The 14,958-nt window shown below is 37.9% G+C and overlaps 1 protein-coding gene across 1 annotated transcript in view; it reads right to left on the bottom strand.

Annotated features, from left to right (window-relative positions):
- The window catches only part of HPSE2 (heparanase 2 (inactive)), a 530,799-nt gene that overhangs the window by 172,360 nt on the left and 343,481 nt on the right, over window positions 1-14,958 (bottom strand). Inside the window, exon 6 of the mRNA XM_005885371.2 lies at window positions 5,164-5,211. Within this exon, the coding sequence (XP_005885433.1) occupies window positions 5,164-5,211 (48 nt within the window). The remainder of the gene's footprint in view (window positions 1-5,163; window positions 5,212-14,958) is intronic.

The raw sequence follows: 14,958 nt of genomic DNA, 5'->3' as shown, positions 1-14,958 counted from the left end.
TGGGTGGGGAGTGAGGGCGGAGGGTGGGGTGGGAACTGGGTGGAGGGGAGTTATGGTGGGAAAAAAGAGGAACCAATGTAATAATCTGAACAATAAAGATTTAATTAAAAAAAAAGTACCAAGATAGAAAAAAAAACAGGGCAAATGAAAGGATTGGAAATTAAAAAGGCATTGGATTTCTCAATAGTTACAAGGAAAGCTAGAACAAAATGGAGCCACTGCATCAAAATCTTAGGGAAATCTTTATGCATCCAAAATATAAATCAAATTCTAATACAAGGTCTCAACATGTTTACTTCTCATTTATCTTTTCTCAGGAATTTCCTGGGGAAAAATGTTCCCCCAAAATAGGGAGTAAACCTCAAAAAAAGGCATGAATCCAACAAATAAGAGAGTCAAAGGAATCCCCAGGATGATGGTGAAGGGAGATCCCAGGACAACAGCTGTGCAGGAAGCACAGAGATCAACCAGTCCAGATGGGACCAGAGGAGGACAAGAAGAAACTGATGGCTACCTGGGGGTGTTTACACAGAGAGAGATTTACCCTCTGATATGGAGTTAGGGATAGATTAATAGGAAATCAGGCAAATGAAAAAGACAGTTATTAATTCCAGGGAAAGCAAAAAGTTGTGAAAGAAAGAAAATGTAACCATAGCACACTACATTCTCTACTGTGAATCATATTTATTAGTAATAAAAATGTGAGCACTGAATTCTGATCTCACCAATACTTAAGAAGTAAAATGTTGGAGGATGGGCAAAGGTAAGTATGTTTCAGTGTGCAAGGAGTTAGGGAGGTAAGAGAGCTAAATTCTCATTTTCCATAGTAGGAAATTAATAGATAATATTTGAATTGGAAAAAAATCAAGAAACAGCAGGGTCAGACTGTTACTTAGAAATATGGAAACAAGTATCAGAAGTGGCTAAAATTATGATGATGCTTCTAGAGAGGGGCAATAAGAGGTGGGAAGGGTGGAGCTGGGTACTGCTGGTTTCTATTATGAAGAAAAATGCACTACATGCTGATTACCGAAAGACTGGAAACTACAAAAAAGTAAATATGACAATAAAAGAGTCCCTATATGCCATCTACCTAAAGATTAACACTATAAATCTATTAGTGCATTTTCTTTGAGTTAATGTGCATTTTATATTATTGGGGTATGACTTGTATATTTTATATTTTACTTTATTCACTTGACAAAAACATTTTCCCATTTATTATGTTCTCATACATATTTTCAGAGCAATATATTATTTTGTAATAAATAATATTATGTATTTAGGTGTAACAATGTAGGCCTATTTTCCTAATATTTTATTTTGAAAAATTTCAGAAACAGGTGAAAGAATTATATAGTGAAAACCATATATCCATCACCATGGTATTATAATTAATGCTTTGCTATATACATCCTCTACCACACATTTATCAATCTATCCCTCTATCCATTCATTGATCTATTTTATGTATTGAGGCATTTCAAAGTAAATTGCAGGCTTTGGTAAACTTCATCCTAAACACTTCATCAGGCATACTATTGATTAGAGTTCAGTATCTGTTTATGGTTATTTTTCTTAAGTTTTACATACAATGATATGCATAAATATTAGGTATATCATTTGATGAATTTCAAAAAATGGATAATCCTGTGAAAACTAAATTGCTATCAAGATGTAGATTACATTATACTCACCCCAGACAATTCCCTCATCCTCTCAATCCATACCCCTACCCCCTACATCGACAGAGGCAGTCAATGTCCCCATTTTTAAAATCTATTAAAAAATTTCATGTAAATGGAATGATACAAATGTATTTTTATATGACTTTTTGCACTTAGCATAATGTTGAGATTCATTCATTTGTGGAGTGTATCATTAGTTTGTTCTTTTATCTTGCTGAGTAGCATTCCTTCATACAAATATACAACAGTTTGTTTAATCTATTCTCTTGTTAATGGCACTTGGTCTGTTTCTAGTTTTTGCCTATTTTTAATAAAACTGTTATGAACCCTTCTATAAAAAGTTTTTGTGCAGTATAGGTATATGTTTTCACTTCTTTTGGTTAAATACCCAGCAATGAAATGATTCTACAATTAATGCTTTACACACTACAATTAATGCTTTACTATATACATCCTCTATCACACATTCTTGATTTACTTTACAATATTAAGAAATTTTCACCTCAGCATTTCTCAGGGTTAGAGAAACATGGCATTTGGTTTTAATTTTTACTAAGTCCTCCTGGCCAGGATTTTCTGGAATTGTTCCAAATCTTGACTGAACACTATAGCTGGAAGGAATAAATGACAGATTTCAGGTGCTACTTGTTGTCCTCAAATGAGTTAAAAATTTTGGGGGTATTTTTAGAGTAGTTGCAAACATATGATTTATATCTTGAGAGATGGCCAGTATTTTTAAAGTAGCCAATAAACAAAATGTATTTATAAAACAATCTATTTCTCCAATATAAAAAATACTGCGCTCATTTCATTCCATTTGCATGATAAAGTGTGCTTCACTAGGGAAGAAGAGCTTTCTCTGATCCCTCCCTGTCAGCTATAATTGATCAAGCCTTACCCATTAATATTTGTATACTTATTTCATTAGTTCTCCCTACAAACACTATAAGTTCTTCAAGTTCAACCTTTATCCTACATTATCCAGATAGCCTTTTGTGAGGACACTGAAGAGGATTTAAATTCTTACACTGGAATGTAATACTTTCAGTAAAGGATCATTTATTGCTATCAAAGCAGTAATAGTTAGTAGATTATTCCAACTTCAACTCCAAACTCTGCCACTTTCTATGCAATCTTTGGATTTTTTACAACTTTCTCTAAGTCATACATGAATAGAGATAAAAAGAGTCCCTACCTCATTTGGTTGTCGTGAGGAGATATGGTAAGGCATATAAAAGTTTGCAACAATTCCTGCCCTATTGTTATTATCATTGTTGTTATTGCCCAATAAACAATTGCCTAATTGGAGGGCTGGGTGAAAAAGGTGGAGAGATTAAAAATTACAAATTGGAAGTTACAAAATAGTCATGAGGATGTAAAATACAGGGTAGAGAATATAATAAATGATAATGTAATAATTAAGTATGGTGCCAGGTAGGTACTTGTAATATTAGTGGGATAACTTTATAAATTACATGGCTGTCTAACTATTATGCTCTACACCAGAAACTAATCTATAATAATAAAAGCATAATATGCTAATTAGACCGGACAGCCGAACGACCTTCCAGACATCCTTCCGGATGACCTTCCGGATGAAACCAGGGCTGCGAGGGCCGAGCCCCTTGCACGAATTTTGTGCATTGGGCCTCTAGTATAAAATAATATTGAATGTTAACTTAATTTAAAAAAAAGAAAACTGAGTCTCATAAAGATTTGCAAAGGTAACAGAGATAATAATTGAAAGAACTGTGGTTCAAACACAAGTTTTCTAATATCAATGCCTATGTGCTCAACCACTCAACCATATGGGTGTCTGGTTCTATTATTCTTTCTTTGTTGTAGTTTGAATATGCCACTTTTAACTTAAGCAATTAATAAAATGAAAGTGTTGTTTTAAAAGAAAAACAATTACCTAAATCAGCAGTTGTTGAATAAAATAATGCTATTTTGGTGGAAGAAAAAAACTCACAAATTACAAAAACAAGTTATAAAAATAATAATTGTAAGTTACAATAAATTCTATGAAAAAAAAGAGCTAAGAAAGAGAATCGATGAGGAACCTATTTTATAGGGAAGGCTACTTGAAGGAGATAACATGTAAGTTGTGTCTTAAGAGATGAGAATTAGCAGGTCACACAAAAAAATGGGGAGAACAGTATTCCAGGCAGAAGAATAACATGTACAAAGGTCCTGAGGCAGCCATGTCTGTGAACTTTCTATGAACCACAAGACCATGAGTGTGTTGGGACAGAGTGAGTAAGGGCAGAGTAGCACCAGATGCAATCACAAAGAGTAGAAAGTTTGGCTTTTGGGCTAAGTGCAAAGGGAAGACCCTGAAGGGTTTTAAACAAAAGAATGACAAGATCGTCAGACTTACTCTATCCATGACTCACAAAAACAATGTGAAGGAAGGTAAGATAAAATAAACAATTTGAAGGAAGATATGAAAATATTTGGAACTTGTTTAGAGAAACTAAGAGTATTTAGGTAGAATACAATATTTTCCATCGTAATTGAAGTTATTGATTGCCAACAAACCAAAAATCCTTTTGGGATACTTAATAAGGATTTCACCCACTTTATTTCACACCTGTTATGAATATGCAAGGACTACTGTGACCCACTTAAAACAGAGGAAGACAAGAGTTAATGAGCTAGGGAGCAAGGGTTGGAGTAACTGAGAAAGATGGCCATAGTTGATAGCTCTGAGGGCACGGAATGGGAGCATGTAGCTGAGCTATGAAGACCACATTAGATGAGAGATGATTTGGAGGATGCTGTGGGATAGATTTCTTACAAAAAGGAAGGGCAGGATTCCAGTATAAAACTGTGAGACATAGTAAGATGTTGGACATTCCGGAATAAATGGTATAAGGAGACTTATAGAAAATGTAAATTTATATTTCAGATAATTATTGTTATAAGTCAATCTCCCCTTAGGGTAACATAGTTCTGCTATTGTAAGCTTCTTCCTGGAATGTTGGAGGGGTTAATTCTCTCTTGAAGCTGCTTCATTCCCTTCATATTTTTTTTTATTTGCTTCATATTAGTGACTCTCTTGGCACTAATTAAGACCACTGCCATTAATGTAATGAAGCATTTCTATTTTCATATGATATATTGAGTAATTAACAATATTTCTTCTCTTAAGGAAATTTATTCCTAAGGAAAAGCTTATGGGGAAATGCTGGCATGTTCAAATTTCCATCACCTGCTCACTGATGACAGATTGATTTAAAAGTGTACATAATAGCCGAGCTTTCCCAAATGTGTCAGTGTTGCTGTTTTTTGTAAAATTGTATTATTATGAGATAGTATGTGTCATAAGAACAGCTTTGGGGTTAGTTTTAACTTTTTTTCTTGGAGGATGAAGAATAGTTTATTAAATGTCAGATATAAACTTCATGACAAGTAATATCTTTCATTTCACAGCAGCTGATAGATAATAAGAGCAAAAATGGTGAATACCTACTGTTGCCAGGTAACTGCATCCACTGTGCTTCCTGCCACCTTCATGAACCTGTAAGGAAGAAAAATAACAAAGATATTGCAACTTGAAGCAAACCATATCTACAGAGTTAAAATGAAATAAGCTGAGACATACATAAATCAGGCCAATGCCTGGGTAGCTATGCTTTCTGAAAGTGTCCACAGCCCTTTTATAAACATGGCCTATCCAACAGCTATTGAAGTTAAACTGTACAGAAGGTAAGGTAACTCTACTTTCAGCTTTCCATACATCCTTACCATCTGGAACTCAAGACCTTATAGGACATTATGCCTATGTCTGTCTTCCCAAGCCCATGCCCGATAGCTCCCACATCACTCTCACTATGATCAAAACTTATCTGCCCCATTTTGTATTCTGTAAAGACTCTGAGATTTGCTAGAAAACAAATAAAGGATGACATTTCCCATGAATTAGAACACAATCGATGCCTCTGAAAAACCTCAGACCTCTCCTTTAGAAGAGGGCACAGGGAAACCCAATTTACGTATACAAGTATAAAGCGCTATCAAATATACTCCTATGATGGGCTGGGAGATATGCCTTTCAACCCTGGGACCCTAAGAACCTTTCTTCAGACAGAAACTGTCTTCAATCAGGACTTCATAACTAAAGAACTCTCTTACTAGGAAGGGAGACGGTGTTTTTCAGGAAGGCCCTATTCCTGCTCTACCCCAGCATCACCTTGCCAGGTGTACACATAAGCAAAGGGGTTTTGCTTTGTCCAAATAGAGGTTCTGCGTTGCCATTATGGTAGAAGAGGACTGAGTTTCTATAGGTCTAGAGAGAGGTAGAGAGAGGACACCAGGACTACGACTTAGCATTAGAGTGAAGTTTATAAAAGAAGATGAAGAGGAATGAGAGGAAGGAGACAGGGACTGGGATAGGGAGAGGAGAGGGGAGGGGAAGAGAGAAGCGGTTGGAGGAAGAGGGGTGGAGAAAAGGCTTGGGTATTCTCTTTCCACCCTGCCAAGTGCTCTTTCTAAGTCAATATGCATAGAATCAGCTACCTGCTTGAATAGAGAGGGGAAAACTGGAAAAAAATACAGGGAGAATAAAAACAGATTAGCATCTCAAATACTATCCCCGCCACGTACATATTCTAAGCAGTGGAGACCTAATAATAATCTTACAAGTAGGATCATCCAAAAATAAAGAGGGGGAGATAAAATTTTACACCCCTCTCAAGGATATTTTAAAAATTAGAAAACCTAGACAAACTTAGATATAAGTATTTTTTTTAAATCCTCACCCAAGGATATTCTTCCATTGATATTTAGAGAGAGTGGAAGAGAGGGGAAGACAGAAAAATATCAATGTGAGAGAAACATATCAGTTGGTTGCCTCCCGCATGAGCCCCTCCCAGGGCTCTGGGCCAGGGAGGAGTCTGCTACCCAGGTACCATGCCCTTGACCAGAATTGAACCCAGGACCCTTCAGTCCACAGGCAGATGGTCTATCCAGTGAGCCAAACTGTCTAGGGCTAAGTATCATTTTTTAAAAAGAAACAAAATACTTAAAATACATTTACATGAGCTTTACTCCTCCAAAATAATTTCTAAAATCTCTGAAACAGAAATACTATTTTATATAAAGCTGTCTCCATTTACATATAAAAATAACCATAATGAAAATAACACTGACATTTATAATGCTTTCTCACTGTAAATTTTTTTTCAGCTTTGTATGTGCATAACTTCACATAACCCTGAAAACAACCTGAGTAGGCAGATATTTCTAATTTATAGTGGAGGAGGCTGAGTCTCATAGAGGTTATGTACTAGCTCAAATTCATAGAGCTCATTACTAAACCCAGGTTCTCTGATTTCAAATCCTACCCTCTTTCTAGGATCCTGTGCTGCCTCCAAGCTGTTTTCACTGAGGCCAAGAAGTGCAGTATAACTCTTAGATGCAAAAATAAGTTAAATTTTGACTTGAGAAAATACTACCATATTTATCAGAAAAGGCATAAAGGCCTGAGCATCTTCTTTGCCTGCTGGCTTCCTCTCACAGACTTTAGCATTTCCACGCCTGTTTGTAAGGCAAGGCGCTAAAGCAGGTATCAAAAGGTGACTGACTCATGGCCTCTGCTATAAGACAACCACAATAAAGTCAAGAAGACAGACACTGAGACAATTAGCTATCAGAGTCTCTATGTGTGCACTAGTGGTACAAACTAACTGTTATGAAACAGCAGTAAAGGGAGCAGTTAGTTCTACCTTCTCTGGTGTTAGAAGAGGGCTAAGCATTGAGAAAAGCTTCACATCACACATGACATTGCATCTGGCATTGAAAGAAGGGTAGGATGTTGCCATGAAGAGGGAGGTATAGAACAGCTTCAGCAAAGCAAGGAAGAGTCAAAATGAGTGTGTTCTCAGGAGTCCAGTGTGGCTGGATGTCAGGGAAAAGATAAGGGAGTGGCAGGAGGTCAGATGAGCCTGTGATGCTAGTGTGTCTGGCCTTTATCACGTAACAACTAGGTACACTTCCCTGTCCTATTTATCTTTGTATCACTAGCACTTAACATATTAATTATAAAATACAGCTAGCTCAATTTTCATATATATATTTGTTGGATTTACCCTGTGTTTAAACAAGAGAGGGAGTGTCAGGATCAGATACGAGTTTTAGGAAGCTCACTCTGCTTATGGTAAACATTATAGGTATAGGTGTGGACTAATTTACAGGAGATGAATGTAGAAGTTGGGAGACTTTGAAACGTGAGAATGAAGAAAAGACACAATTAAGAAACACTGCTGGAGCATCTAAGGTCCAGGTGTGTTTAAGTGGGGGGAGAGAGAGTACCCCAAAGTTTAAAAGTTTTTTTAAATTTTTTCAATAACATTGAATGTGATTTTTTAACTGATTTGAGGGGGAAAGAGACACACACACACACACACACACACACACACACACACACACACAGAAAGAGAGAGAGAGAGAGGAACACTTATTTGTTGTTCCACTTATTTATGCATTCATTGGTTGATTCTTATATGTGCCTTGACCGGGACCGAACCTGAGACCTTGGTGTATGGCATGACACTCTAATCAACTGACCTACCCGGTCAGGGCCTCAATATGATTTTATATTAGTTTCAGGTGTACAGCATAGTAGTCATATAATGATATGCTTTATAAAATGTTCCTCTGACATTTCTAGTACCCATCTGGTACCATACATAGTTATTATGATATTATTGACTATATTCCCTATGCTGTACTTCACATCCTCTTGACTATTTTGTAACTATTAATTTGTACTTCTTAATTCTTCACCTTTTTCACCCAGCCTCCCAATCCCTCTCCTCTCTGGTAACTGGACCCTGAACATTTTTTTTAAAAATATATTTTTACTAGAGGCCTGATGCACAAAATTCGGGGCTTGGCCCTCACAGCCCCAGCTTCGTCCGGGAGGTTGTCCGGACGGTCATTCTGCTGTTCGGCCATCTGGTCTAATTAGCATATTATGCTTTTATTATTATAGATTGATTTCAAAGAGGAAGGGAGAGGGATAGAGAGATAAAAACATCAATGATGAGAGAGAATCATTGGCTGGCTGCCTCTTGCACACCAGGGGGCCGAGCCCACAACCCGGGCATGTGCCCTTGACTGGAATCGAACCCTTCAGTCCCCAGGCCAATGTTCTAACACTGAGTCACACTGGCTAGGGCTGAACCCTGAACTTTTAATTGCAATAATGTTTTTGCTCATATGGGCAACCAGGGAACAGACTTTTGAGGCTGATATTGGTGAACATATTACAATCCTTCTGGCTCTGTCTCAGAGAACTTGAAGTAAATAGTTACTGATGGTAAGTTATGCATTCACAGAAAATTAGGAGGAAAAATTTAACATCAATGCCTTGTTTGGCTAAAAGGCGTTGGACAGACAATAAAGAATACATCTAATTTGGCATTTTGGAAGTTAGAAAATGGTCCTTTATGATACTATAATCTGAAGATACTCATATGCATTGGATAGTTTGTTCTACTGTAGCTTGATAATTAAGTCCTTAAATACCCTTCCGTTATCAAATGCAGCATTATAAAAAGAATGAGTAAACTAGAGTTAGGAACATTTAAAGTGATGCTAATTTTTTCTCCCCACACCTCTCAAAGAAAATCTATAATATCAATAATTATAAATTAATGGACCCATATATAGAATATTATATAGTTTACAGAGCAATATTTTAAAATTGAATATAGGAAAAGACTTACCATGATCCTGAACAGGAAAATCAATTATTATTCTTAAACTAATTTATGGGTTTAATAAAATTCTAATAAAAAAATGCCAGCAGATAGTTTTGAAACTTTATAAAATCATTCTAACATTCATCTGAAGAAGCCAACAAAATCCTAAAAAACTGGAATAATGAAGGGACATTTATTTGATGTACCATTTATTAAAATACACCATAAAAGTTGCAATGATTAAAATATTCCTAGCTCTGAAATTAGTAAGTAGATCTATGGACCAGAAAAAGAATATTTTTAGTGTGCATATAAGAATTTATTACAAGAAAAAAGTCAGTATATAGAAAAGCCAAAGCATTTTTAATATGGATTTATGGCTATCTAAAAAAATTAAAATCAGATCCTCATTTAATATCTTATCCTATATAATAAAGAGGTAATATGCAAATTAACCTTGATGTCCTCACAAGATGGCTGCCTACGACCAGGCCAGCAGGGGCGTTAGTGAGGGATGACCAAACGACTGAACAACAGGTTGCGTGGGGTGACCAGGCTGTCAGGGGAGAGGGGAGCGTGAGGGGCGAACTATGTACTCTTGACCAGAAAGTCCCAGGCTGATGCTGTATCCACTGAGCCAAACTGGCTAGGGCAGGTGATAGGAATTTTCAGCTCTATTATAATCTCACTAGAGGCCTGGTGCACGAAACTTGTGCATGGGGGAGGGTCCTCTCAGCCCAGCCTGTACCCTCTCCAATCCAGGACCCCTTGGAGGATGTCCGACTGCCAGTTTAGACAGTCGGACATCCCTCTCACAATCCTGGACTGCTGGCTCCTAATTGCTCATCTGCCTGCCTGCCTGGTTGCCCCTAACTGCCCCCCCTGATAGCATGATCGCCGCTCACTGCCTCTGCGGGCTGGCCTGATCACCCCTCACTGCCCCCCTGCCAGCCTAATTGCCCCCAGCTGCCTCCCCTTGCCGGCCTGGTCACCCCCAACTGCACCATGCATGAATTTTGTGCACCGAGCCTCTAGTTTTGTATAAGAAATCAAAATAGTAAAAATGTAGCTTAGTTTTATTATATTTTTTGAATACTTCAATCAAAGCTTAACATTTTAAAACAAATGATATTATCTTCTTCACTTTAGTAGTATACTGAAGCAACAGAAAAGCTGTTTTGCTAACTTTGAGAAAACATCATTATGATATACTATGTTCACATGAAAATTGCTATAAACTATATCTTTTCTTTTTTCCTTCACAGCAAACTAATAGACCAACTTCAAACATATGGAAGCATTTCTGCACTTATTTCAAGGAGAAAAAAATCTAATTTTCAAATAATGTCAAGCAAAATATGCACTTCCAAATACTACCAGAATGACCAAACATGCCCTTGTTTTTTGAAATGTGTAAAAAACTCATCTCAAATGGAGCAAATGTTTTGTTTTCAGACGTCCTCAAATGTTATTTTAAAAATTCTAGAAATACAAAATCAACCACAGAAATAACACATAAAGAAAAATGATTAGACGAAACTCCAAGGAATGGATATTATAGTCAAAGGGTTTTGGAGAATTCTCCCCATCCCCATTCTCCTTCCCTGAGAATTATGGCTATCTACCTACCCTGCATTCATATTGTTTCTATACTCTGCTTTTTAAAAATATAAATTTATTTTCATTGTTGAGAGTATTAGAGATGTCCTACATTTTCCCTCCTTTGCCCCTCTCCACCTGCTCCCACTCCACCCCAGGCCTTCAGGGCACTACTGTCTGTGTTCATGGGCTATGCATGTAAGTTCTTCGGTTAATCTCTTCCTGCCCCCCTTCCCTCTGAGATCTGTCAGTCTGTCCCATGCTTCCATGTCTCTGGACCTTTTTGTTAAAGTATGGTTGGCATACAATATTATATCAGTTTCTGGTGTTTTTAGATCTATACTGGCAATGTGGATGACAAGTCCAAAAAGATACTTTTCTTTGTTCAAATCTAGCATTGATGGATTCTTCTGCTCTCTAGTTCTGCTTGTTTCTCAGAAACTGGCCCAAACCACATAAATGAATAACTTCAACACAGCTGCAGAATGCTCAGCAACAGTAATATTAGAGGTGGAATAACATGCACACAGACTAGTGTTGTCAGAAGTAAAATACCACTGGGAAAGTGAAATACCATTTAGGATCAGTATTATCCAAGGATTTTCCACCATCCACTTCCATTCTAATCCCTAGATTTAGGTCTATGAATGTACAAGTAAAAGATGACTGAGGATGTGAATAACGACAAGAGAGAAAGATCTTGGTTTTCCAAGGTTGGATGTCTCCATACCTGAATTATGAAGACAGAAATTCTGGATGATTAATTCCGAGAACAGAAGCTGTCTATGCTCATGCTGACATCAAATTGTGCGAAACAAGGATAAGAGACAGAAGGGGCAGGAACCTGTACCAAAGGAAATTGGCCAGTGCCAGGCAGACCTTTCAGTATTGGGGAGTCTTTCCCATTGGAACCAATGTGCTGCTATAGAAAAAAAAAAAATATATATATATATATATATCCCCTTTCATTGTGAGAGTTCCTTTCCTCTCCCAAGAGACCTCGAATCTGGGAGAATTTCTTTCCTTTGTTATCCACCTGCACATATGACGTATCTGAAATATTGTTGAGCCTTCTCTCCCAGGGCATATCACAGCTCTCTCTTATAATAAGGCACATCTTTATTCATGGTCTTTGGGGTTTTGATTTCTACTTCTGGACCACAAAGTGCAACCCTAAAAACTGGATTCTAAATTTTTCTCCCAGGAAGGAGGATAAATCCTTCACAGAAAACTGAATGTTTAAATGAGTACAAACTTCAGTGAGACTGGGCAGCCTGATCTTTCTTCCCTTGTCTAAAAAGAAAATCTTTGTTATATACCTAACATGAATAAGATTTAACAGCCATTCCATACATAAAACTAGGAAAAACATGTGAGAAAACTATTCATTTTGAGTTACAGCAAACCAGGCATCTTCCATTTGGTCCAAAGCCAGTTACTTTTCCATGGCTAATTATATATTGAGCTATACTAGGTACTGCATCGAACAAATAAAATATTGACAACTTTCTTTCTCTTTCCCTCCTTTCAAGCCTCCCTTCATTTTCCCTGGCTCCCCACTTCCTTTTCTCTCTCAACCTCTATTTATATATAACTAGAGGCTTGATGCATGAAATTCGTGCAAGGGGCTCAGCCCCCTGCCGCCATGGTGGCCACCTCTGCCTGGGTCCCCGCCTGCTGCAGCAGCTGGGGGCCTCTGCCTTGGCCTCTGCCGCAATAGTGGCCACCCACTCTGCCTCGGCCCCCGCCTGCCATGGCGGCCGCCTCGGCCCTCACAGCCCCGGCTTTGTCCAGAAGGTCGTCCGGAAGGACGTCTTGTCTAATTACCATATTATGCTTTTATTCTTATAGGTTGTACACTGGCAGTAGGCTGATAGACTTCCCTTCCAGCTAAAAATCCCATTAAATGTATAGATTTATAGAGCTGTAAATATACAGAGACCAGAGATGGGTTGAAACTCTTTTATCAGTCTCTCTTGCCAAGTTATATCCATCAGGTTTAATTTAAGGAGGCTGCTGAATGAAGAAAGGAAAAAATAAGTTAGCTAAAATTACTGATTGACAAACACTTGGTAAGTAGTTTATATAATGTAAAACCCTATAAGATTGGTATTACCACTTTGTTTCATAGATGAAAAAACTGCTCAAGATCACCCAGGTAATAAGTTGCAGAGCCATAATTCAAATGCAGTTCTGATTCTAAAGCACTTGTTTAAATCATGCAGAGATGGCAAATTTGTGATATGTGTGGTGCTGCTCCCTTTTTCTGAGCCCATGGTAGATATTTTTTTTAAAATATATTTTATTGATTTTTTACAGAGAGGAAAGGAGAGAGACAGAGAGTCAGAAACATCGATGAGAGAGAAACATCGATCAGCTGCCTCCTGCACATCTCCCACTGGGGATGTGCCTGCAACCCAGGTACATGCCCTTGACCGGAATCAAACCCAGGACCTTTCAGTCCGCAGGCCGATGCTCTATCCACTGAGCCAAACCGGTTTCGGCCCCATGGTAGATATTAATAATAGATATCAATACTCTGGTTAATCTCAGAATTGGCCTAAGAATCCTTCTCAAGTCAGGGTTCTAGCCACTTTTACCTGGAACTGGCCCCCAACATGAAGTCTATTTGCTGCTAATGGGCGGTGGGGTTTGGGAAAAAGGAGGCTATAAAGGACAGTGTCAGGAACTAAATGGAGGCAGATGTGAGACAGTAATGCATAAAGGACAAACTAGGTTTGATTAGAAGGAAGACAAATGGCAGGGATATGGGGGATGATGAGAGAAGACGCCAAAATGGAACTGGAAGGCTATAGCTGGAGCTGGAAGGTGCTGGTTAGGGGAATATTTGACAGACATGTCTTGACAGCCTAAAATACTGCTGAGGAAATCTTAAAGACTTGGATGCAGGCAAAGAAGGATAACGGACCTGATATGATTTTCCCTGGCTGTGGAGCCTGATAGGAAAAGGAAAAATGCATCAAGATGTTATGATGAATTTCACACCAAAAAGCAAACTTTCCAAAAGCTCAAGTCCTGGAATAAAGCTGCATCTAAGAGAGTGAACACTGTGGAACTAAGATGAAGAAGAATTTTATTTTTCTATTATGTTAAGCTGTCTGGCTTTGTTCAAGGATCTTCATTCAGGAAAACAGCACCACATGGGCCCAGGAGTCAAACAGATAAATAATTTAAGACCTGAATCCACAGCTTATTTGCCATATGACCTTGGGTACATTGTTTAACCTCCCTGAACCTTTTCAAATAGAGAGAACAGCAACTATTTCCCAAAGATTTTGTGAAGATTAACAAGATAACAAACATGAAGGAACAGGGGTATTGCCCGGTATACTGTTGGCACTCAATAAATGTGAGCACCTCCATTCTTTGATCTGTAAAATAACGATAATAACACCTGATCTGCCTCTATTAGAGGACAGTGGTTCTCAAACTTTGATGTACAAATAATGTCTTGGGATTCCTGTTCAAAATGCCAATATCTATGCCCTATGTCCACACAGTCTGTTTTGGTAGGTCTGGGCTGAAGTCTAAGAATCATGCTGTATTTTTAAGAAGCTCTCTAGGTGCTTTTAATGCAGGGGGATCATGACCACACCTTTGACAGAATTTGATATTAGGAGCATCTGTAGAATAGGCCATTCTTGGAGGAGAAAATAGGGTTTTGAGGAAAAGTAGAAGAGGAAAGAGAGGGGAAAAAGGAAGAAAGTGAGTGAGGAAGAATATTTCCCAAGAGAGCATATTTGAAGGCTCACCAAATAAAGAGAAGCTTAGCACAAACCAGGCCAGTGAGGCCCGAATGAAGTAAGGAAAAGGGAAAGCTGGAGAAGATAAGAGTAAAGAATTGAGCAACAGCAAAGCATTCATTGTAGAGCCTTGTCAGACATGGTAAGGAGATTTAATTTTGTTATAAGAGAAATGAAAAGTCATTAGAGTCTTTAGCA

This window comes from Myotis brandtii, unplaced genomic scaffold (assembly GCF_000412655.1).
Source record: "Myotis brandtii unplaced genomic scaffold, ASM41265v1 scaffold902, whole genome shotgun sequence".
NCBI classification, from domain to species: Eukaryota; Metazoa; Chordata; class Mammalia; order Chiroptera; family Vespertilionidae; genus Myotis; species Myotis brandtii.
The sequence above is the reverse complement of the archived record's forward strand: the minus strand, read 5'-3'. Positions and strand labels throughout refer to the sequence as shown.